This window comes from Gorilla gorilla, chromosome 16, assembly GCF_029281585.2.
Source record: "Gorilla gorilla gorilla isolate KB3781 chromosome 16, NHGRI_mGorGor1-v2.1_pri, whole genome shotgun sequence".
Lineage (NCBI taxonomy): Eukaryota > Metazoa > Chordata > Mammalia > Primates > Hominidae > Gorilla > Gorilla gorilla.
This window is the reverse complement of record NC_073240.2, coordinates 75444220-75470581: the sequence shown is the minus strand read 5'-3', so window position 1 is coordinate 75470581 and position 26362 is coordinate 75444220. Positions and strand designations below refer to the sequence as shown.

Here is a 26362-nt window from a genome sequence, read left to right as displayed (position 1 = left end):
AGGCTCTCTCACACGGGGATAGTGATTGACTCCTCTGTGAGGCTGGTGCATCAAGCACAGGGCCTGACAGGTGGTCGAGGCTCAAATGAATGTTGACACCCGAAGAACAAGCCAACGGGAATAAACTTAGGAGACTCAGCACATGCTAAGTGAATAATCTGGGGGGAAAATCAGAACACACTTAAAAGAAGGTGGGCTGCTAGTTCTAAACGACAACTCTAGAAAAGGGGTCTAGAAGGCAATATAAGTCATTTCCTAAAGATAGCAGGTAAATTTTAAGGCCCAAGAGCTAAACATAAGAATTTGTATTTTTAAAAAAGGGGCCCACGATTCATATGTAAAATTAGCAAAGCTTCAAAAAATAATTTTCAGTGACAACAAGGGTTGGTACAATGGGATCTCCCATATTCCCATACTGGAGATATAAAATAGTATGACTTTCTGGAAAGTCACTTGCCTTAAAATGCCTATCACAATAAAAACAGCAGCAGCAACAACTAATAATTGAGTACACGTGCTCTTCAACTTATGATGGGGACCAGGTGAGGTGGCTCGTGCCTGTAATCCCAGCACTTCGGGAGGCTGTGGTGAGAGGATTGGTTGAGACTAGGAGTTCCAGGCTGCAGTGAGCAGCAATCACACCACTGCATTCCCCCCTGGGAGACAGTGAGACCCTGTCTCAGAAAACAAAAAAATACTTATGATGGCGTTAACAACCCAATATACTCACCAGAAGTTGAAAATATTGGGCCGGGCATGGCGGCTCATGCCTGTAATCCCAGCACTTTGGGAGGCCGAGGTAGGCGGATCACCTGAGGACAGGAGTTCGAGACTAGCCTGGCCAACATGGTGAAACCCAGTCTCTACTAAAAATACAAAATTAGCCAGGTGTGGTGGTGGATGCCTGTAATCCCAGCTACTCGGAAGGTGGAGGCAGGAGAATTGCTTGAACCTGGGAGGTGGAGGTTGCAGTGAGCCAAGATCGTGCTATTGCACTCCAGCCTGGGCGACAGGGCACGACTTCAACTCAAAAAGAAAAGAAAAGAAAAGAAAGGAAAAGAAAATACCGTTGTCGGAAACGCATTTAATACACCTAGCCTACTAAACATCATAGCTTAACCTAGCCTGCTTTTTTTTTTTTTTTTTTTTTTTTTTTAAGACAGAGTCTTGCTCTGTCGCCAGGGCTGGAGTGCAACCTAGCCTACCTTAAACGTGCTCAGAACACATATGTTAGCCTACAATTAGGCAAAATCATTTAATACAAAGCCTATTTTATAATAACGTGTTGAGTATCTTGTAATTTACTGAATACTACAATGGAAGAGGATAAACAGAATAGTTGTATGGGTACTTGAAGTAGTTTCTACTGAGTGTGCATGGCTTTTGTACCACCATAAGGTTGAAAAATAGTTGAGTTGAACCATCTTAAGTCAGGGACTATCTGTGCTAACTACCTGCCAGGCACTATTCCAGCATTTTATATGTATTGTCATTTAATCCTCAGCACAGTGCTCTGAAGTAGGTACTATTATTATCCCTACTCTTCAGATGAGAAAACCAAGGCAAAAGGAAGTCCAGTGACTTGGTTACAAAGTGACCAAATGGTGGAGTTGGGAATCAGTTGCAGGCAGGGCAGCTTTAATTCCCTGCTTATAACTGCCTCACTTTCTTAGTCTCCTCCTGATCTTGTAATTCTGGTCTATGACTCTATCCTAAGGAAATAACTAGAAATACAGTATAATTTTATTTATAAGAGTAAAAAATTTAAAGCAGTCTAAATGTCTGACATTAAGGGAATGGGCAACACATGAAGGTGCTATCCATGTGATGAAACATTATGCAGCCATCAAAAACAGCAACACTCTAAACACGCTTGATTCCTATTCATTCTATTCATCCTTCTCATTCATTCTAGATGTAGTAAAGAGCTATGATTAAAAATACAACCATAAAGTATTAAGAATAGAGAATTTTTTTGTAATCTTAGGGAAAGGCCTTCTCAAGTATGACAGAAACCATAAAGAGAAAAATCAATAAATTTAGCTACATCAAAATTTTAAACCCCTACTTGATTAAAGAACCACACATCAAGTTGAAATATAAACTACGGGCTGGGCACGGTGGGTCACACCTATAATCCCAGCACTTTGGGAGGCTGAAGCACAAGGATTGCTTGAGCCCAGGAGTTTCATAAACATATGAAAAGACAGCAAAAATAAAAGGACTGATAATAACCAATGTTGACAAGGGTTTGGGAAAATATATCACCGGTAGCAAAGTGGAGTAATATCTTTGAGGGTAATTAACAGTATATATTGAAAAGCTAACATATACATAGACACCTAATCAACATCTATAATAATCTATCCCACCACAGAAATACATATACCAGGGCATAGGGTTACACATACTATACACACATACACAAGTACATTCACACTCACATGTTCTGTGACTGCACACTTCAGTCAGTAAATACACAGAAACAGTCCTAGAAGCTGATTCACTCCTACTTGTGAGGTGTAAGGACACAGGACAGGCAACAGGACACCATGGTATTTTTTTAACTATGAATTTTTACTCTGTATTTTTCCATATTGTTTTAATTTTCATGAGCACCTATTCATACCACTTATGTGATTTTAAATAAATAATTATAAAAACACGAAAAATAGATCTTCATGAACACTCATGGAGGACTGCCAGAGCAGAGTACAAAAGCAAGTGGTAGAACAATATGTAGAACAGACAAAATATATTTGTGAAAAGAAAAAGCTCCAAGAAGGTGTAGACCAAACTGTTAACAATTACACCTGAAGAGTCAGACTTTTATTTCATACATTTCCAAATTTCTAAAATTATTTGAGTTATTATTACTTCTGTAATATACTTTGAAAACTAAAATATTTTAAAGTAATACTTTAAATTGCTCAAGGCCCGTTAGGTGATAAAAGTTAAGCACAAAATTGTATATAAATTTTTTTTTTTTTTTTGAGACAGTCTTGCTCTGTTGCCCAGGCTGGAGTGCAGTGGTGCAATCGTGGCTCACTGCAATCTCCATCTCCCAGATTCAAGTGATTCTCCTGCCTCAGCTTCCTGAGTAGCTGGGATTACAGGTGTGTGCCACCACTCCGGCTAACTTTTGTGTGTGTGTGTGTGTGTTTTTTTTTTTTTTTTTTTTTTTAGTAGAGACAGGGTTTCACCATGTTGCCTAGGCTGGTCTCAAACTCCTGGGCTCAAGCGATCCACCTGCCTTGGCCTTCCAAAGTACTGGAGTTACAGGTGTGAGCCACGGCACCCAGCCTGTATATAAAATTTAAAACTGTATCTATAGTAGGCATTTTTCTTCAAAACGCAAATACAACAAATGTTTATAGTTATATTAAATCTAAGTTATGTGGCTGTAGTAATTGTATTTTCTTCTTTACAAATTTTTACATTTTCCATGTTTTCTAAAATGAGCCTGCATTACCTTGACAATCAGAAAAAATAAGTAAAAGTCATTTGCAGAGTAATAAAACCACTAAGGAAAGATTATTTTTCTCCTGTTCTATCTGGAAGGGAGCAAGAGGGAGTATGGAGCTAGAAAGACCACCTGGGTTCACTAGCCAGCTTCCCAACTGTGAGAGCACAAGCTTCCCACTTGACCTTTTCCCTCATCTGTACATAAAACAAACACATAAAGGGGATAATATTAGGACCTGCCTCACACAATGAAATGAAATAAGGTACTTGGCACATAAGAGGTCAAAAAGTCTTAGTTATTAAAAAACAAAAACAAGAAAACAAGCAAACAAAACTGTGAGTGAGGATAGTCTGATGTGAAGGAACTCCACCATCTCCCTCGCTTCTTCCCCAAAGAAAACCTCACATAGAAAAGCTGGATAACATTTAACACTCTACCCGTTGCATACATAGCTGAGCTTGAAACCCAGAAAGAAAGCAGAGTCCACAGCAGCAGAAACAAAATGGTAGCAATCAGTGAGCAAGTGGCAAAGCTGAAGGGCTCAAGGGAGAACATGACCCGAATAGGGTTCTTAAGAGCTGAGTGCTGAACTGAGAGCTGGAGACTGAATCAACCCCAAGAGAAGGGAGTCCAGGCTGTAGGCCCCTGCATGCCAGGAACCAGAACAGAAATAACTGCATAAAGCCAGAGGCCATGAGAGACTACATTCACTACCCGCCATAAACTGGGCCTAAAAACACTGCCCACCAGCCTGGCGAAGCTGCAAGGAACCGTGCCATCTGGCAGGGGACTCATATTGAGGGGCTCTCACTAGGCACAGATGTAGGCTTCAAATTCACACTACCCAAACCAATGCAACGAGCTAAACTTGTGCAGCCCCAGCAGAGGGAAAAACAAAACTCCCCTTAGGAATGCTTCCACCATCCAAGGCACATGGGATTCCTACAGAAACAAATCCCCACTCAAAATGAATTTACACTGGAAAAAAAACAAAAACAAACCAAGAGGAAATAAACCATCTTAAGGGACAGTAACATGACACAGGAAGAACTTGCACCCCAAGAATTAGAGATAATAATAGACTCTAAAAGCATCTTTAAAATAAGCATGTTTAAAAAGAATGGCAGACTGTTGATACTTGTTGAAAGCTGATTAAAGAACACAGATGGTTCATTACTATTCTTTTTTTTTTGTATGTATGAAATTTCCATAAATGAGTTTTAGCAATTCCAATATAAAGTTTTAAAAAGTCAAAGATGTTCAAAGAGCTGAAGGAATAGAAACCATAAAGTAAAAACAGGCAGATTTTTAAATGCCAAAAAATTTATAAACAAACACAATAATTACGACAAACCATTTTTTAAACAGCTATAAAGTAGAACAGATAGAGCTGAAGACAGAATTAGAAATTAGAAAATTAAATGTGAAAATAATCCAGAATGCAGGAGAATGATATAAATACATAAGATTTTAAAAGAAAAGATGCACAGAAGACTGAATGAGAAGGTTCAAATACTTCTATTAGAATACTGGTTAAGAAAAAATAGTAACCAAAAAAAAAAAAAACAAAAAAAGACACAAACCAGATTGAAGGAGCAGACAGAGACCCAAGTGGAATAAAAGTAAGTTGAAAGGCCGGGCGCGGTGGCTCACACCTGTAATCCCAGCACTTTGGGAGGCCGAGGTGGGCGGATCATGAGGTCAGGAGATCGAGACCATCCTGGCTAACACAGTGAAACCCTGTCTCTACTAAAAATACAAAAGATTAGCCAGGCGTGGTGGTGGGCGCCTGTAGTCCCAGCTACTCAGGAAGCTGAGGCAGGAGAATGGCATGAACCCTGAAGGCAGTGTTTGCAGTGAGCTGAGATCATGCCACTGCACTCCAGCCTGGGCGACAGAGTGAGACTCTGTCTCAAAAAAAAAAAAAAAAAAAAAAAGTAAGTCGAAACCTAGAATACTGTAATTAAAGTGCAGAATAGCAGAGTCAAAAAGAAAAAATCTTAAAAGCTACAAGAGAGAAAAAGATCCTCCCTACTCCCTTGGACACAACCATATTGAAATTAGGCCAATAATAACCTTGCAATGGCCTCTAAGTATTCAAGCGAAAGGAAGAGTTGTATGTCTCTCACTTTAAATAAAAAGCTAGAAAAAGATTAACAGACTGACACTAGATTTCTCAACAGCAAAAACAGTTGCTAGGAGACAATGAAATCTTATCATTAAGGGTGAAGAAAAAAATAATGGTCAACGTAGAATCTAAAGCTATGAACAACTGCACAAAAGTGAGGGCAAAATAAAAAGATTTTTTGAAAGTTTCAAACATACCACAATTTTTTTTTTTTTGAGACAGGGTCTCACTCTCATCCAGGCTGGAGTGCATGGCACCATCATAGCTCACTGCAGCCTCCATCTCTTGGGCTCAAGTGATCCTCCCACCTCAGCCTCCCAAGTAGCTGGGACTACAGGCAGGTACCACCCTATCTGGCTAATTTTTTTTTTTTTTTTTTTGGTAGAGACAGGGTTTCATCATGTTGCTCAGGCTGGTCTTGAGCTCCTGGGCTCAAGCAATCCGCCTGCATTGGCCTCCGAAACTGCTGGAATTATAGGTATGAGCCACCATGCCTGGCCAAGACTTTTATTACATATAAGTCTCTGCTAAAAAAAAGTTACAAATAAAGAAAAAGGAGGCTGTGCATGCTGGCTCACGTCTGTAATCCTAGCACTTTGGGAGGCCGAAGCGGGTGGATCACGAGGTCAGGAGTTCGAGACCAGCCTGGCCAATATGGTGAAACCCTGTCTCTACTAAAAAAATACAAAAATTAGCTGGGCATGGTGGCACACGCCTGTAGTCCCAGCTACTCAGGAGGCTGAGGCAGGAGAATCGCTTGAACCTGGCAGGCGGAGGTTGCAGTCAGCCGAGATTGCACCTCTGCACTCCAGCCTGGGCAACAGAGTGAGACTCCGTCTCAAAAAAAAAACCAAAAAAACAAAAAAAGAAAAAAGGAAAAGGAAAGTGAGCCCAGAGGGAATGAGTAGGATCAAGTAATGGTGAGAAAAGAAATGGATAAACTTCGTAAGTCTAAATAAATAATAACTGTGAGGGGAAAAAAACTAATTTAGGGATGGATTAAAACAAATTAGAACTAAAATACTGGCCACTATAAACTGGTAAATAGGATTGGAGAGATAGATGTTAAAACTAATTTCTAAGGTACCAATGTTTGAAAGCACAGCACACCTAATTTCTAACAGCACGTGCTCACTTTGTGTCTCTGTCACATACTGGTAATTCTCGTAGTATTTCACACTTAAAAAAATTATTACATCTGTTATGGTGATCTGTGATCAGTCATCTTTGATGTTACCATTGTAATTGCTTTGGAGAGCCTAGAATCACACCCATATAAGATATCAAACTTCACTGATAAATGTTGTATGTGTTCTGACTGCTCCACCAACCACCCTAGCTGTTCCTCCATCTTTCTCCCTCTTCTTGGGCCTCCCTACTCTCTTGGACACAACCATACTGAAATTAGGCCAATTAGTAACCTTGCAATGACCTCTAAGTATTCAAATGAAAGGAAGAGTTGTATGTCTCTCACTTTAAATCAAAAGCTAGAAATTATTAAGCTTAATGAGGAAGGCATGTTGAAAGCCCAGATAGCCGGGCGCGGTGGCTCAAGCCTGTAATCCCAGCACCTTCGGAGGCCGAGGCGGGTGGATCACAAGGTCAGGAGATCAAGACCATCCCGGCTAACACGGTGAAACCCTGTCTCTACTAAAAATACCAAAAAATTAGCTGGGCATGCTGGTGGGCGCCTGTAGTCCCAGCTACTCGGGAGGCTGAGGCAGGAGAATGGCGTGAACCTGGGAGGCGGAGCTTGCAGTGAGCGGAGATCGTGCGACTGCACTCCAGCCTGGGCAACAAGGTGAGATTCCGTCTCAAAAAAAAAAAAAAAAAAAGAAATACAGCTCGTAAGACTACAGCTGCCATAGACAGGGGATTCCTCTTATGGATCCGGGCAAAGCAAATTGGAAACCTTCTGGAAAAGATTCACTGTTCTAGGTGTCATCAAGAATATTTCATGATTCATGGGAGGAGGTCAAAATAGCAACTGGGGCCAGGCATGGTGGCTCATGCCTGTAATCCCAGCACTTTGGGAAGCTGAGGCAGGAGGATTGCTTGAACCAGGAGTTTTGAGACCAGCTTAGGCAACACAGTGAGACCCTGTTTCTACAAAAAATTTTTAAAAATTAGTTGGGCATGGTGACACATGCCCGTGGCCCCAGCTACTCAAAAGGCTGAGGTGGGAGAATCACATGAGCCCAACAGGTCGAGGCTGCAGTGAGCTGTGATTGCGTCACTGCACTCCACCCTGGGTGACAGAGTGAGACCCTGCTTCAAAAAAAAAAAAAAAAAAAGAGTCAATCGTAGCAAACTTCACTGTTGTCTTATTCTATGAAATTGCCACAGCCACTCCAACCTTCAGTACCCAGCACCTAGATCAGTCAGAAGCCATCACATCAAGGCAGGACCTTCTACCAACAAAAAGATTACAACTCGCTGAAGGCTCAAATACTTGTTATTGTTTTTCTTGTAATAAAGTATTACTTTAATTTTAATTGACAAATAATAATTATATATATTAATGAGGTACACAGAGTTGTTTTCATACATATTATGTATAGTGATCAGATCAGGGTAATTAGCATCTCCATCACCACAAACATCTACCATTTCTTTGTGCTGGGAACATTCAAGAGCAATAAAACATTTTAGTTAAGGTATGTACATTGTTGTTTTTTTTAGGTATAATGAAAGCTACTGTATACTTAATAGACCAGAGAATAAACATAATTTTTATACAGGAAACAAAAAAGTATGACTTATTTTATTGCAATATTGCTTTATTGTGGTGGTCTGGAACTGAACCTGCAATATCTCTGAGATATGCCTGTAGTGTAAAAAGAATATAAATTACAATCTAAAAGTAACCAATAGAAGAATAAAAACAGAAAAGTATAATTTCTAGACCAGCAAAGGAGATAAAGGCTAAATAAATAAAACTCGATTAAATCAATACAAGACAGAAAAAGAGAAAACAAGAAAAGTATAGTTAAATTGAAAATCCAAAATAAGAGGGCACGACCAGGCACTGTGGCTCACACTTGTAATCCTAGCACTTTGGGAGGCTGAGGCGGGTAGATCACTTGAAGTCAGGAGTTCAAGACCAGCCTGGCCAACATGGTGAAATTCCGTCTCTACTAAAAATACAAAAATTAGCCGAGTGTGGTAGTGCATGCTTGTAATCCCAGGTACTTGGGAGGCTGAGGCGGGAGGATTGCTTGAGCCCGGGAGGCAGAGGTTACAGTGAGCAGAAATCATGCCACTGCACTCCAGCCTGGGTGACAGAGAGAGGCTCCATCTCAAAAACAAACAGGGCTGGGCACGGTGGCTCATGCCTGTAATCTCAGCACTTTGGGAGGCTGAGGTGGGTGGATCACCTGAGGTCAGGAGATCGAGACCAGCCTGACCAACATGGAGAAACCCCGTTCTCTACTAAAAATACAAAAAATTAGCCAGGCGTTGTGGCAGGCACCTGTAGTCCCAGCTACTTGGGAGGCTGAGGCAGGAGAATGGCATGAAGCCAGGAGGCGGAGCTCGTAATGAGCCAAGATCGTGCCACTGCACTCTAGCCTGAGCGACAGAGCGAGACTCCGTCTCAAAAAAAATAAACAAACAAAAAAATACAAAATTAGCTGGGTGTGGCAGCACATGCCTGTAATCCCAGCTACTCAGGAGGCTGAGGCAGGAGAATCTCTTGAACCCGGGAGGCGGAGGTTGCAGTGCGCCGAGATTGTGCCATTGCACTCCAGCCTGGGCAACAAGAGCGAAACTCTGTCTCAAAAAATAATAATAATAAATAAATAAATAAATAAAAATTAAAAAACAAAACAAAAAAAAGAGGGCAGAAATAGATCCAAATGTATCACTAATCCTTATAATGAAATGGATTAACATACATTCTCTCCAAGCACACATGGAACATTTATAGAAACTAATCACACATAAGGTCAACACAAAGAATATCTTAAATTTCAGAGAATTGATACCATGCTCGTTTCCCAACTACAATGTAATTAAGCTATAAAATAATACTGGAAAAGAGATAAAACCCACATATTTGGAAACCAAAAAATACTTTTAACAACCCATGAGTTGAAGAAGCAATTAAAACAGAAATTATAAAATATTTAGTACTAGCCAACAATGAAACCACTACACATCAGAACTTGTGGGGTACAGCAAAAGTGAGATCCAGGGAAAACTCTATAGCCTCGAATGCATTTATTAAGTAACAAGAATTTCGAAAAATGTGTTCAATGTAAAACTAAAATGGCTTAAAAACAGAACACACACAAATGAGTACATGTAAAACTGAGGAAGAAATCTAAGTAGGATCAGTGGATGATGTCAACATCAATGTCCAGGTATGACAGCATACTATACCTGTATATGCTGTTACCATAGGGAAACTGGACAAAGTGTACATGACATTGCTTTCTTTCAACTCCATGTGAATCTATAATTAGCTAAATAAAAACTTCAGTTAAAGGAACATGGCCAAAATCCAAAGCACTAACAATACCAAATGCTGGTGAGGATGTGGAGCAACAGAAGCTCGTTCACTGCTGACGGGAATGCAAAATGGTACACCCACTTTGAGACACAGTTGGGCAGTTTCTTAGAAAGCTAAAAATACTCTTACCACACAATCCAGCAATCACGCTTCTTGGTATTTACCCAGATGAACTGAAACTATTATATCTACACAAAAACCTGTATACAGATGTGTATGATAGCTTTATTCATAATTGCCAAAACTTTGAAGCAACCAAGACGTCCTTCAGGAGGTGAATGGATAAACTGTGGTATGTCCAGAAAACAAAGTATTATTCAGCACAAAAAGAAATAAGCTACTAAGCCATAAAAAGATATAGAGGAAGCTTAAATGCACATTACTAAGTGGAGAAAGCCAATCTAAAAAGGCTACATTAATGATCCCACCATATAACATTCTGGAGGAGACAAAACCATAGACAGGAAAAGAATCAGGGGCTACCAGGGGTTAAGGGGGAGGGAAAGATGAATAGGTGAAGCACAGAGGATTTTTAGGACAGTGAAACTACTCTGTGTGATACTACAATGGCGGATACATGTCATTACACATTTGTCAAAATCCATAGAATAGGCTGGGCGTGGTGGCTCATGCCTGTAATCCCAGCACTTTGGGAGGCCAAGGTGTGTGGATTACCTGAGGTCGGGAGTTCGAGACCAGCCTGACCAACGTGGAGAAACCCCGTTTCAACTGAAAATACAAAAGTAGCCGGGTGTGGTGGCGTATGCCTGTAATCCCAGCTACTTGGGAGGCTGAAGCAGGAGAACCACTTGAACCTGGGAGGTGTAGGTTGCGGTGAGCCGAGATGGCGCCATTGCGCTCTAGCCTGGGCAACAAGAGCGAAACTCCGTCTCAAAAAAAAAAAAAAAAAAAAAATTCCATGGAATACACGGTATCAAGAACACTAAACTATGGACTCTGGGTGATAATGATGTGTCAATGTAGGTTCATCAGTTATAACAAACATACTACTCTGGTGCAGGATTTTGACAGGAGGTTGTGCAGGTGTGGGAGGAGGAGGCATATGGGAAATCTCTGCACATTCTGCTCAATTTTGCTGTGAACCTAAAACTGATCTAAAAAAGTAAAATCTATTTTAAACAAACAAAATGGAAGGCCAGGCACAGTGGCTCATGCCTGTAATCCCAGCACTTTGGGAGACCAAGGAGGGTGAATTGCTTGAGCCTAGGAGTTCAAGACCAGCTTGGGCAACATGGTGAAACCCCACCTCTACAAAAAATAACAAAAGTTAGCTGGGTATGGTGGTGCATGCCTGTAGTCCCAAGGAGGGACTGTAATCCCTAGGAGGCCAAGGTGGGAGAATCAACCTGAGCCCAGGAGGCTGAGGCTGAGGTGAGCCATGATCATGCCACTACACTCCAGCCTGGGCAACAGAGTGAGATCCTGTCTCAAAACAAAACAAAACAAAAGAAATGGAGCCTTTTGCATTTAAAAAGGAACAGAATAAACCATAGAAAGTGGAAGAAACCAGTATTTGAGTGCCTACCATGTGCCATCACTGTTGGGTGCTAGGGTAAAATGATAAGCAAAACAAACATGGTCCCTGTCCTCTTGGAGCTTACCATCTAGAATAGAAATCAGATACCAAAGAAATAAACAAAAGAACTGTACAAATATAAAAGTATAATGTTCAATGACAGGGATGTAACAGGAGGACCTGATCTACACTAAGAGTGAAGACAACGCCTTAGAGGAAGTGACGGTTAAAGGAGCGACCCGAAGGCTGAGTAAGTTTGCCTAGACAAGAGTGTTCTAGACAGAAGGACCAGCATATGCAAAGGTCAGGGTAACTGGAGCACAGTGATAGACCAAGAGATTGTCAAAGATAAGGCTGGATAAGTAGGCAAGGGTCAGATCATGCAGATTTTGGGTTTTATAATTAGAGCAACTGACATCATACTTGGAGGGCATTAACACAGTGACATAATCTGATTTGTTTTTTAGAAGATGGCTCTAGCTGCTGTGTAGAGCATGGATTAGAATGGGGGAGGGGGTGGGCACAGAAACCTGTTGAGAGCTATAGTGGTAGGTAGGTAGTCTGGACCAGGTAGGTGACGATGCAGAAGGCAGGAGTGGCAATATCTAGATACTTGGATGAGAGAGCTGCTAAGACTTGGTGATGGACTAGACATAGGGAGTAAAAGAGCAGGAGGTATAAAAGACAGTCAACTCTAAGGTTTTGATATGAATAAGTGGACAGAAATGCCATTTACTGAGAAGGACAGTAAAGGAGGAAATAATTGTAGGGGAGTAGGTTGGAAATCAAGAGTTCAGTCTCACAGGTATTAAATTTGAGATGCTAGTAAAACGTCTCAACAGAAATGCCAAGCAGGGAGTTGGAGATACCTTAGACTAGAAATGTGGGCTCAAACAATATACACTGGAGTCCCACTGGCTTGCAGATAGTATTTAAAGCCATGAGAGTGAAACTGCTCAGGGAGAACATATACAGAAGTAAGCTTAGGAGTAAACCCTGGGGAACTTGGCATTTCAGAGGCTGGACAGAAGAGAAACAGTTGAAGAGGTAAAGGAAAATAAACAGATCGGGTGCAGTGGCTCATGCATGTAATCCCCACACTCTGGGAGGCCGAAGTGGGAGGCTTGCTTGCGTCCAGGAGTTTAAGACCAGCCTGGGCAACATGGTGAGACCCCATCTCACAAAAATAAAATTAGTCAGGAATAGTGATGCGTGCCTGTAGTCCCAGTTACTCAGCAGGCTGAGGCAGGAGGATCACCTGAACTCAAGAGGTCAAGGCTGCAGTGAGCTGTGTTTGTGCCACTGCACTCTAACCTGTGCAACAGAGTGAGACCCTGTCTAAAAAAGGAATGAAGGAAGGAAGGAAGGCCAGCTGGGCACGGTGGCACACACCTGCAATCCCAGCACTTTGGGAGGCCAAGGCGGGTGGATCACGAGGTCAAGAGATTGAGACCATCCTGGCTAACATAGTGAAACACCATCTCTATTAAAAATACAAAAAATTAGCTGGGCGTGGTGGCATGCACCTGTCGTCCCAGCTACTTGAGAGGCTGAGGCAGGAGAATCGCTTGAACCCGGGAGGTGGAGATTGCAGTGAGCCAAGATCACGCCACAGCACTCTAGCCTGGGTGGCAGAGCGAGACTCCGTCTCAGAAAAAAAAAAAAAAAAGGAAAGAAAGAAAAAAGAAAAGGAAAAGAAAATAAGCATAAGCAGAATGAAGGACTATAGAAAGCAAAAGAAGAGAATATTCAAGGAGGGAGTGCTCTGTATTCAATAATGCTGAGAAATCAATGAGGTCAGGGAAGGCTGGGCTTAGCAACATGGAACTTCAGGGACATGGAAGAAACAGAGATCAGACTGGAGTATGCTGAGGAGTGAGTAGGAGGTGACAAATGGAAATAAAGAGTAAAACCAATTCCTTTGAGAAGCTTTGTTGCAAGGATGTGGGGGATAGTTAGGAATAGAAAAGAAGCTGGCAATAATGTGCAATCAAGAGGAAATTTTTTAAAAGTGGTCTCTCATTTCCTTGTTAACAACTGACTCAGGTAAAATTTAAGATTAAAGGTTTTTGTTGTTGTTTGCTTGTTTTTAAGTCTGACAGAGAGAAGATGCGTAAACGTGGAAAAGGCCTGGAAGAGAATGAGCCCAAAGAGTCAGGAAATGGAGGATTCACTGATGGAGCAAGTCCCTGGAAACCTGGGAGGGGATGGAATCTGGGACACATGTAGAGAAATTAGCCTCTGGTGAGAGGGTAAGGACCCAAGTCAAGTCAGTGATTGTGTATTTATAAGGACTTAGTATCTATAAAGCTTACTTCTACCTAAAGAACAATACACACATATCCCTATGCTAATACGGAAAGATACAGCTTCAGAAGCGCCATGGTTTAAGCTCACATAATCCTGAAAGGTTTCAGAGAACTTCAGAACACCAGAGTGTGGTCAGGGCTCTAGAAAACCTGAAAAGGAGTTGTTTTAGAGTAGTGGGTAGGATTTATGGAGCATCTTATCTACAAAGGTCATAAAGACTGAAAAATTATGATTGACCCTTCAACGTGGATTTGAACTGCCTGGGTCCACTTATATGTAAACTATTTTCAACCCAACTTGGATCAAAGACAAAATTTACGAGATGTGAAACCCATGTATATGGAAGACTGCTTTTAATATATGTGGGTTCCACAGAGCTGACTGCAGGACTTGAGTATGCTCAAATTTTGGTATATGTGGGGGTCTTGGAACCAATCCCCTGCATGTGAGGGACGACGGTAGCTTCAAAAAGGACTTAGGTGTTGATGACAATTTGCCCTAACCTTGCAAAGCTCTTTCACACTCATATTTTTCTTCTACCTTTGTAATATCCTTAAAATCACTTCCTGAGGATAGTGAGAGAGGATTATCATACTCTGGAATAGATTGATGCATGGGTTCAGAGAGACAGATTAGAATGCTTGTCCAAAGTACTAAAGCAAGCAAGCGGTGGAAGCAGCGTCTTTTTTCTTTTCCTTTTTTTTTTTTGAGATGGAGTCTCACTCTGTCGCCCAGGCTGGAGTGCAGTGGTGTGATCTCAGCTTACTGCAAGTTCTGCCTCCCGGGTTCATGCCATTCTCCTGCCTCAGCCTCCCGAGTAGCTTGGGACCACAGGCGCCTGCCACCACGCCCAGCTAATTTTTTTTTTTTTGTATTTTTAGTAGAGACGGAGATGATGTTTCACTGTGTTAGCCAAGATGGTCTTGATCTCCTGACCTCGTGATCTGCCTGCCTCCGCCTCCCAAAGTGCTGGGATTATAGGTGTGAGCCACTGCACCTGGCGGGAAGTAGGGTCTTAATCCACATCCTCTGGCTCCAAAACCAATGCTGATTTAATAATTAAATCTGTTACTAGGTAACAAGTCTGCCAAGTATTTACACTTTAACCTTTTGGGGTTAATGTCTAGAAGGGCAACCAAGCTCTCTCATATATCACCAAAGATATCAAAGATATCATGGAGTGCTGGGCTGAAAGAATCACTGATAGAGTCAAGTAAGAGATCTCAAGTTCTAGGCCCCAAACCTTTCCCAAGTGACAGTCTGTTCACCTAGATGACTAGAGGAAAGACATGAGCTCGGCACAGATATTGAAAGCAGAAGTCAAGAAAATTCAAGGCTGCCAAACTCCTCAGTTACTGAGACTGAAACACAAAGGAACTGAGTCTCTGGTGCTGTCTGATGATAGTGAAGCTTATGTTCTCTTTCTGGTTGCACAATCTAGAGCACGGTTTCTCAACCTTGGAACTACTGTTATTTTGGACCAGATAACTCTTTGCTGTTGGGGGGCTGTCCAGTGCATTATAGGATGTTTAGCAGCATCCCTGGTCTACCCACTAGATGCCCACAGCACACTGCCCCCTACTCCAGTCATGGCAATCAAAAATGTCTCCTGACATTGCCAAATGTCCCCTGGGAAGGGGCAGGGGTCACCTCTAATTGAGAACCACTCAACTAGATGGATTCCATTGTGACTGCAGAAGGCAAGGGCATGCAAGGTAGCTCTATAAAGAACATGAGGAAAGCCTACGAACATTTTCTTTTTTGGGCAATACTTTGCACAGTTTTTTAAAAAAGCCTCAAATGTTCCATAGTCATGCTGTATCTTTTCTTTTTCCCTTTTTTTTTTTTTTTTTACACCATCTCACTCTGTCATCCAAGCTGGAGTGCAAGTGGCATGATCTCGGCTCACTGCAACCTTCGCCTCCCAGGTTCAAGTGATTTTCCTGCCTCAGCCTGCCAAGTAGTTGGGACTACAGGCGTGTGCCACCACACCCAGCTAATGATAGTCATGCAGTATCTACCAAGAAAAGTAGGCCTATCCCGGCCGGGCGCAGTGGCTCATGCCTGTAATCCCAGCACTTTGGGAGGCCGAGGTGGGCGGATCACGAGGTCAGGAGATCGAGACCATCCTGGCTAACATGGTGAAACCCCGTCTCTACTAAAAATACAAAAAAATTAGCCGGGCGTGGTGGCGGGCACCTGTAGTCCCAGCTACTCAGGAGGCTGAGGCAGGAGAATGGCGTGAACCCCGGGGGGTGGAGCCTGCAGTGAGCCGAGATCATGCCACTGCACTCTAGCCTGGGTGACAGCGAGACACCGTCTAAAAAAAAGAAAAAAAAAAGAAAGAAAAGTAGGCCTATCCCAAGGGACTACACCTTAATTAGAGGGATGGCTTCTGGACACCAGTCAGTCAGTCATGGCATTAGAAGAAATGGACAGTAGTCTCCACTAATTGCCCAGCAGGAAGTCACCTCTCACGGTAAGATGAGATTGATTTTGCTCATGGTTAAGAATAGGCAAAAAAAAAAAAAAAAAAAAAAAAACAAACAAACACGGAACTCCCTCTTCTCAAATCACATTCCCTTTGTCTCTCCCAGTGCCCATCTAACATGGCAATTCTTCCCATTTGCCATGGAGCTTCCTTTGCTTCTGTACTGCAGAAGTGCTTCTCCAACAAATTCAGAGAGAACCCACGCTGTCATGAGCTGAGGGTGCCCCAAGCAGCTTGGAGGTGTTTGAAATTGGTAATACCCTGTCCTTGTTAACACATGTGATTAGCAAGCTTTAGGACGTTAGGAATTCTTTAATTGCAAATATTCTGAAATTAAACCCTTCCATCCTAGAAGGCAGTCACAAAACAAAATCTTGTAAAACATGCTAGAAGGGGAAGGGTAGAGGAGGGGGCCAACATTTATTGTGCAATGGCTCCCAGTGCTTTCAACTGAATTGGCTGTGAATGTATGTTAAGCCCGTGGTTGGATCACAGCCACATGCAGTAACCAAAGCGACTGCCAAAGTATGCAGAAAGTCGGACACATGCACCCTGGCCCCACATGCCTGCCAAGCCATCTTTCTTCTTTCTATTCTATCGAAGGGGGTCTACACCCTTCTAGTAACCTAGCTCTACCAATGGGCTCAAGACAGACCCAGCCTGTACTGCTTGAACCACCTTCTACCAGAGGGGGAGACCACCACCCCCAAAAGGCCAGCAACATCCCCTAGTTGGCTGTATGATCTCCTTTGAGAAAAGGAACACTCAGTTCTTTGTCTGTTTTCTTGTTTTACAATTATTTACTCTGCCCATAGGAATCTGATGGGTTTTAGAACACTTGGCTCAATGGCGTTATCCATCTTCCCATCACTGTGGTGTCAGAGAATAATACCACACCTTAACAATCCAGGCCTTGAGAAGCAAATATTTTCTAAGAGTTTCTTCAAAGAGAATCCACGAAATAATTTCGACTTTACATGTTCTAAGTAAGGGATTTCAGATGCAAAGAATAATCTCTGGAACCCTTAAGCTTTCCCAGTTTCAGTTTTCAGTTAGCAGATGCCTGTCCTCCCTTACCCCAAAATCTTGCAAAATACTTCTGAGTATTCCTGTTGGTTTGCCAAGCTATGCTATGCTGTAGACAAAATTAACTTTTTAAACTTTGGCATATGAATGTTTGAAACAAAACTCTGTTTTAAAATATCTCTGCCATAGCAGACTGGGTGGCTGGGCTCCAGTAGACTCAGGACAGAATCAAATTATTGTAACCCAAGTTCGAATCCCCCTTGAGGTTCCCACACTGCCACCGCTAGACCTGAACTCCCTGAGGGAGAAACATGCCTTGTTTCATACAGCACAGGTCTGGCACAAAGAAGCCTCTGTAAAAGTTTGTTGTTCAAAAGAACAAGATGGACACTGTATCACATTAACAATAAGATCTGTGTCAGGGTGGGCGCGGTCGCTCACACCTGTAACCCCAGCACTGTGGGAGGCCAGGACAGGCGGATCACTTGAGGTCAGGAGTTTGAGACCAGCCTGGCCAACACGACGAAACCCTGTCTCTACTAAAAATACAAAAAAATAAATAAAAATAAAAAAATAATTAACCAGGCATGGTAGCATATGCCTGTAATCTCAGCTGCTAGGGAGGGTGAGGCACGAAAATCACTTGAACTCAGGAGGCGGAGGTTGCAGGAAGCCGAGATCGCGCCACTGCACTCCAGCCTGGGCCCAGAGTGCGCTCTGTGTCAGGGGGGAGGGGGAAGGCGGGGGGGAAAGATCTGTGTCAATTGTAAAGGTCTTTGTAATTGTTGCTGGAGCAAGGGATATTCTATTTTTGCACTCCATTAAGTTTCATAAAAGATTTTGAACAACAAAACAAGCTAGTCTAATGATCTGTAATGGTTTCTACAGGCTTTCCCCAAGAATATTATTATTTTTGGCCCTTCTAAAATATACTAAAAAAAAAGTTTTAAAATCCCCAAGCATATGATTTACTCCTTTAAAATTAGGATTTATAGAAAAGGAGAGCACAGACCAAATCAATGTTAAAAATTAAAGGGGAAAAGGACGTGCACATCTGAGGGTTTAAGTCATTGCTACCCAAAGCCCCCCAGTTCAGTTCTTGATCTCCAAATCCTGGGGGAAGGTAAATTTCGGGTGACGGATTATACCTCAGCTACTGTGGTATTTATAAAACATTTTGGCAGGTGCTCTGCCAAGCAGTCTATAATTAGTGAATATGCCTCAGAAACATAAAGTGAACGCAAAGAGTTTCAAATGCCAACAGCCAGCCCCCTGAATACTGAGCTACGTAGTCATAGGACTGCCACCATCTAGATAACATGATGCTGGGTGCCCTGCCATGGTGCACACGTGTGCACATGCACACGCCAGTTCTGAAGAGTCTTTTTTTAAACCTCTAATGGCTTGACCTCAACACCTGCTACACTTCCTGAAGACAGACAGGCTCTGGAGCTCCACTTGTTCCTCGCATGCGGCTGCACTTTCTAGGAACGACCGCACACACGCAGACGCTGGCCAGCTGCCAAGGCGGGGGCAGCCCAGCCGCCTCGGGCCTGAACTTTCCCAGCGTTGTCAGGGCAGGATCCTGCTATGAGCTGACTCAGCGGCCGGTATGGAACTCTGCCAACCACACAGCAGTGCGGGGGCAGCCGGCAACTCACAGATGTTTTGCTAAACCAAAGCAATCAGTGGGAGGCGGGTCTGGGCTGGTGGCCAGGGTGCTGCTGTCGTGGAAGTTGGGATTCTCTGATTCTAGTCCTAGCTCTGCCACTACCTCCCTGGGTGACGTGAGTGAAAACCTCTGTGTATCTCAGTACATCTCCCACTTCAGAGGCATGTCTGTGTGATGCAGGAGAGGATGGCACTGTTTACATAAAAGAGCTCCCCCGGGCACTATTACCTACCATGTGCCTGGCACTGGACAAGCTTTCACATGTGCTAGCTCGGTTAATCCTTACAACATCCATGGGAGGCAGTGGCACTCTTTTTATTTCACAGATGAGAAGACACAGGCTCAGAGCAATTCAGAGCCCTACTAAAAGATTACAAGGGCAATATTTGGAAGTGATGGGATTTGAATCCCGCTGCTGGCTGCAAACACTATTGTTGTAAAACTCAGATCTACTGTACAGACCTCCTGATCCAAGATGTTTGATTTTTTGGGTTCCAAAGGACCTTTCTTATATGACTTCTCAGTTGCCCTGTGAAAACCCACAGCTTTTCACAAATGATTTCTAAACAGTACCACTGGATCACAAGAAGTGTGTGTGCTTCTGCAGGGTACCCATGAACTCCCTTACTAAGCACCAACAAGTCACTTAAGCTGGAACAACTTATCATCACTCCCATCCTTTGGGCGAGGAAAAACTATATTATGGGTCACAAAGAGAAGAGGCTTGGTTGAAAACAAAGATTCCCTAGGCTCCACCCTCCAAGATAATTCATTAGGACTCAGCAATCTGTATTTTTTAAAAAGCTCCCTAACTGACTCTGATGCTCAGCCATTTGGAAGTCACTTCAGCTTTCCTTGACTAAAAAGGAAATTTTGAGATCTACCCTTCCCTGTTGTCAAGGGGATGATGTAAGAGTGAAATGAAATCATGTCTACAAGGCTCTTTGTTGGAAAATATACACAATGCAAGTGCTTCTTGTCAGCTGTGTTTAGCTCCAAAACAACCAACTGTCCTTAAAGAGGGTTAGCCTGGAGCTAAGAAACTGTCTTAGGCAAGAACTTTCTTTTACATTACTGTTAGAAACATTATTATTAGAAAAGCTGTAATTAGTCACACATCTCATTTTAGATATTCCTCACAACACTGTTGCAACTTCATCCTTCCTTTAAAAAAGAAGATTGTATTGACATTCTTTCACATCAAGCTTGGAAAAACCTATATTAAGAGTAACATACAGGCCAGGGGCGGTGGCTCATGCCTGTAATCCCAACACTTTGAGAGGCCGAGGCGGGCAGATCACGTGGTCAGGAGATTGAGACCATCTTGGCTAACATGGTGAAACCCCATCTCTGCTAAAAATGCAAAATTAGCCAGGCATAGTGGCATGCGCTTATAGTCCCAGCTACTCAGGAGACTGAGGCAGGAGAATCGCTTGAACCTGGGAGGTGGAGGTTGCAGTGAGCCGAGATCATGCCACTGCACTCCAGCCTGGGTGACAGAGTGAGACTCCATGTCAAAAAAAAAAAAAAAAAAAAGAGTAACATATATTTCATTGCTTTAATGAAGAAAATAAATATTAAATAAGAAAAAAATCCAAAGTCTATTCATGTCCAGGCTGTTGGTCACCGAAGTGGGGTGAGAAGGCACAGACTGGCACAGCCCCTGACCCTGTCAGTCCATTACCCCTCTCCGGCCTTCAGGAAGACCAAATGACCTACAATACCAGAAAGACTGACCTGCTTGAGCTGCTCATCCAGATTCCAGTTCGGCTGCCCCGCTGTGGAGACAGAAGATGAGGCCTTGGAAGCATCTTTGGTATGGTCTTCTTTAGCTTGTTGTCCATGTGGTGGGAGCCCTGGTGCTGGAAGTAGATTGGACATGGGTGCCACTCTGGGTTCTTGGCGAGCTACTTTCTGCACATGAAAATATTTTGAAGCAGCCTGGGTTTCTTTCTCAGCCACCTCTGCAACTTCATCATCCCCATCCTCATCTTCCAAACCTCCGTCCTCTTCCTCAGGCTCTGAGTTCATGTTGCCCCGTTCAAAGACTTGGGCCACTGCTGTGGTGGGTGGAACTCTGGCTAAGGGACCTAAGGGAGTGCTGCCAGAAGGCCTCCCAGCTGTGGCGGAAAGGAGAGTCGGCTGTGTGACCAGCTTTTGGGCATACAAGAACTGGGCTTCTCTCATCTGCTGGCCCTGCTTCTCTCTGGCATCCATCTGCAGAGGAGCCAAGTGTGGCTGCTTCTGTTGCTGCTGTTGCTGCTGCTGCTGCTGCTGCTGCTGAAGTGGCTCCATTATTGCCTCAAGCTTCACCCACAGAGTGGCATGACTCTGAACCTGGGCACAGCCCACCAGGCACACTGGGTCTAAACCTTAGTGATTAACAGAAACCACAAAGAAGGAGGGGGAAAAAACAACCATGTAAAACAGGTATAAAAAGGTTTCCTTTTCTCCAGTAGAGGGCCATGAGTTCCGAACGCTAAACATATGCTCCTAAACCTGAGTTTTAAGATGAGTGAGTGGTGGGGTTTCGTGGGTGGGTAGGAAAAGGTGTGAAGAAGAGAAACAGGATCTAAGAGGGAAAATAGGGAATGAATTTCAGTAGTAGTAGCAGACTTTAAAAGAAGTACACCCAGCCAATATCTAGTCTGCTAACGTGTTCTGATCTCTCTTCCTCTACATTATCAAACATTAATCTGTTACTGAACTAATGTTACTGAACATTAATTACTGAAAAGGTAACTGGGTTTGCACTGTAGCAGAAGCATAATTATGCACACAACAATAATAAAGGAAAAGAAGGACCTGCCTGCAAAGGAGAGAATATGTTCCCAAGCCCACAGGAGAAAGATATCACCTCTAAGCTAGACACAGAACTATCAGGCAGACAGTTTTACTCTCATAGAAAAAGCAAGACCAAGCAAGCTGCTCTTGGGTCTAAGCTTTTCAAATTTCCCTGATCAAATTGCCAGCCTGCTTGTTGAGTGGACTGAGCCATACTAACTGGACATTATAGCCTCAAAAAGAATCCAATTTCAACAACATGAAAGAAACACGCAAGGAGGCAAGAGTCTCAAATTGCAATCGTCACTCAAAAGCAAACGGGGGAATTCCTCTGGAGATTTTAAAGTTAATTAATTTGAAACAGATATCAACATTGTCTGAACAACAAGTTAATGCTGCTTCTTTTTTATAAACGGCCAAGTAAATCTCTTCACATCCCCTTTCTTTCTGATTCATTTCTATTATGATATTCTCTGACAAACACAAAAAGAAAAGGCTTTCGGGCCAAAAGCATTCTGGGGGCAGGTTTATCTGCATTCTTACCAATCAGTCTCCAAACACACATCACTTTCACACCCTCTTCTCCTTTTACTCCCCCACCTCTCCCCTGCAGGCCCTCACCCCCAACAAACTTCACTTGAGTTATGTTTCTTCAGCAAATCTCCATAACTGAACGGATTACTGTGCAAGGGCAATTTTAGGTGAACAGGACTTGCAACATGGCGTACAACTTTGTCATCACATGAAAGAAGCTGCACTGCACATGTTGGGACTTGATATCTGCATTGTTCCAGTGTTTTAGGATTGGGTCGAAAGACAAAAAACAAACTGTCTTTAGCATCTTCAAAAATTCACGGAGAAGTAATCACATCTTTAGCAATAAAAACTGCTTGGATTTAAGATTTTTTCCAGGTTAGAGTAAAAAAGGGTACAATTTTTAAAGCTAGGCCAATTAGTAGAGATTAAAAATTCTCATTTTCTGTTTATCTTATAGCCCTGTTTGTGCCTTTTGTGTTCTGTGAAAGATTCGCATTCCAATTTGCCTCTTACTGCCTTTACTTCCTCTCTTGGCACTTTAGAAAGTGTGAGTTACGCTTGCAGCAATACTTTCATTCTGCTTTAGCTCTTCTTACAGTGTAAAAAAGCACGACAAGATTTACATCCACATTAAATTCAGTTGGCAAAAGTGTTCATTTAAAATGAAAACAATTTGGGTCAAAGAAAATTACAGAATAAAGCAAATAATGCGGTGTTCATTTTAAATGTCCTCACAGTCATTACAGTCAATCAATCACGATCGGAATAACTTCTCAACCAAGTCCTGCCAGTCACTGAACAACTGCTTCTTGTCTTGTGGCACCATCTTCTCTGAATGCTGTCCCCAGCAGAGGGGGAGGTGTCCCTCCCACAGCCTCTTATAGTAAGACTGAGATGACTCAGTTCTACAACTCAATACACACACCCTCCCCCAAAGAGCCCATTTTCCCGCAGTCCCTAAGCAGCCAGCGATCCAAACAATGCCACCTGCCTACATTTGGAGAACTTATGTCTCAAATCTAAACCTCTTCATCCCTTCACACGGGCCCCTCCCCCATTTCCCCTAAAGTTCCCGGACCACCAAGCCGGGTACAACGGACTACCTGCAGCTTTGAACCCGGCCTGCTGACCATTCCCCTGCTTTTGCTGCCGGATTCTTTTGGCCCCGGGCCCCTGTAAGCCCCACAGCCCACCTTCCCGGTCACCCCTGCACGCCTCCCCCCATTCTTTATTCACCTCCCCCCATTCAGCCCTATCACTTTTACCTCTACCAACCCTCCCAGCCAATCCGCTGGCTCTTTTCCGATGGCCCCCGCCCCACCTATCTGCGCGCCCACTCAGCTCCAGGGCCCCTCACCCTTCTCATCGCTTTATCTCAAACGCTTTATCTCAAATGCCCTAATGGGCACAGGGCGCTCGGGGCTCCCGCGGCGCTCTCACTTTCCTTCGCGGTCCCTGCGCCCCCGACCCGCGCCTTCCCCTCTCTCTCTACACCTGCCTCGGCTCCTGGCCTCGGCCCCTCCACCTGTCGCAGCCTCCTCTCCCGCCATGCCTGAGGGAGCCCGGACCCGCGCCACTTACCTGTGCGGGGCACTCCGGGTTTTCGGGCGGCGGAGGAGGCGGCCGCTCAGGCCCCGGCGCGGCAGCTGCGTCTCGGACTCCTCCGCAGCCGGGGGCCACAGCCGGGGCGGGGCCCGCACCGGAAGCGGCGCCGCGGGGCTGGACCGCCGGCCAGGGGCGGGGGCGGGGGCGGGGCGGGGGCGGGGCGGGGCCGAAGCCGGAAGCGGCTAAAAAGGGACTGGGAGCGGGGGGGGGGGGGGGGCGGTTGTGGGACGAGGCGGAAGTGACTCCTATGGACCGCTCAGCCCGACTGAGTTGTGGGAGGAAGCGAATGGAAGCGGGCGGAAGCCTCGGCCAATGGCAAAGTGCGGCCACAGAGGGGTTCCGGTGTGAGCACTTTCGCGGGGAGTTGAAAAGAGCTGGGCGGGAGATCGTGTTCTCCGAGCGTTTTCTATTGCGGAGGTTGGTTTGGCTTGGGTGGTTGGCTGGGAGAAAAGTAACTAAAGAGCTGAGGAGTGTAGGGTTTGCCGTCGCTTCGGTCCCCTCCTCAATCTCCTGCCTTCAAGCCGGTCTTCCTCAGGGGTTCTCGTGTTTAGATCAGCTTGTCTCTAAACTTCTCCGCTCCTTCCTGGGACAGAGACCTGGCTGTCCCGAGAATGTTGCGTCCCTTGAAACCTTCTCACGTGAATTAGTATTCTCAGGTCTCAGTTTGCAGAGGTCGGGATTATGTGCCAGGTGCTGTCACCTCTTGTAAAAACACTTGCTTCTTCAGCCCTTCCCCTTAGACTCTGTCACCTACTTCACCCCGTTTGGAGATAATCTGCCGATCTGTGTATCCAGCTCCTTGTCTGTCTCCCGTCTGACCATCTTTGATAATTTCAGAGCCTATGTGGCCAACCCATTCAATATCGGGCCTCGTCTTTAGCGACCCTTATATCAGCCTCCCAATCCCAGTTAAAACCTGGACCTTGTCCCTCCAAACGCTATCGCGTTACGACTCAGTAATTTGAACAACCCTCTTTTCAACCACAGCCTGCTATTCTCTCAGCTTGACTACTTTTGAATTATAGGCCTGATGCAGTAGCTCACGCCTGTAATTTCAGCACTTTGGGGATCTCTTGGGCCCAGTAGTTGGAGAGCAGCCTGGGCAACAAGGCGATACCCCATCTCTACAAAAAATACAAAGTTTAATGAGGCGTTTTGGCGCATGCCTGTGGTCCCATCTACTCGGGAGGCTGAGATGGGAGATCACCTGAGCCCAGGAGAGGCGGAGGTTGCAGTGAGCCATGATTGTGCCACTGCACTCCAGCCTGGGTGACAGAGACACTGTTCCCCCCCCCCCCAAAAAAAAATAGAATTACAGCATAACTGTTATTACTGTTATTTCACTTTTTTTTTTTTTAGAAGGAGTCTTGCTCTGTCGCCCAGGCTGGAGTGCAGTGGCGCAACCTCAGCTCACTGCAACCTCCACCTCCTGGGTTCAAGCAATTCTACTGCCTCAGCCTCTCGAGTAGCTGGGATTACAGGTGTGCGCCACCAAGCCAGCTAATTTTTGCATTTTTAGTAGAGACAGGTTTCGCCATGTTGGCCAGGCTGGTCTCGAACTCCTGAACTCAGGTGATCCGCTCGCCTCGGCCTCCCATAGTGCTGGGATTACAGGCGTAAGCCACTGCACCTGGCCTGTTCTTTCACTTTATCAGAGCAGTGCATCTAATCGGTTGAAAGCCTCTACTTTATCTCTTATACATTAATCCCCTCTTCACTTCCCTCCTTATCCATTTTAGATTCAGTGGTACATTAATACAGTCCTGCCCCTACTTAATCTTAATCCCACCACAACACTCCTTTTTCCCCAACGAAATCCCTCACCCTGGATGGACCTATGTGTTTCTCCTTGCTCGTACCTTGTCATAGAAAGTTGTCCTGTTGCTGGGCGCGGTGGCTCATGCCACCACTTTGGGAGGCCGAGGTGGGCGGATCACGAGGTCAGGAGTTAGAAACCAGCCTGGCCAATATGGTGAAACCCTGTCGCTACTAAAAATACAAAAATTAGCTGGGTGTGGTGGCGCATACCTGTAGTCCCAGCTACTGGGGAGGCTGAGGCAGAAGAATCGCTTGAACCTGGAGGGCGGAGGTTGCAGTGAGCTGAGATCACGCCACTGCACTCCAGTCTGGGTGACAGAGCAAGATTTCATCTCAAAAACAAAAAAATTGTCCTGTTGAGGCCGGGCATGATGGCTCATGCCTGTAATCCCAGCACTTTGGGAGTCCGAGGCGGGTGGATCACCTGAGGTCAGGAGTTTGAGACCAGCCTGACCAACATGGTGAAACCCTGTCT

General features: G+C 44.2%; 1 protein-coding gene across 12 annotated transcripts in view; it reads right to left on the bottom strand.

Annotated features, from left to right (window-relative positions):
- Positions 1 to 26362, bottom strand: part of ARID3B (AT-rich interaction domain 3B) — a 138341-nt gene that overhangs the window by 35034 nt on the left and 76945 nt on the right. For 10 of the 12 annotated variants that reach the window (XM_055363756.2, XM_055363758.2, XM_055363755.2 and 7 more), the window contains one exon: positions 20881 to 21515. In XM_055363756.2, coding sequence (XP_055219731.1) covers positions 20881 to 21515 — 635 coding nt within the window. Of the gene's footprint in view, positions 1 to 20880; positions 21516 to 23567; positions 23610 to 24045; positions 24182 to 26362 lie in introns of those variants that run through there. The other 2 variants (XM_063698702.1, XM_055363763.2) reach the window with 2 other exon arrangements.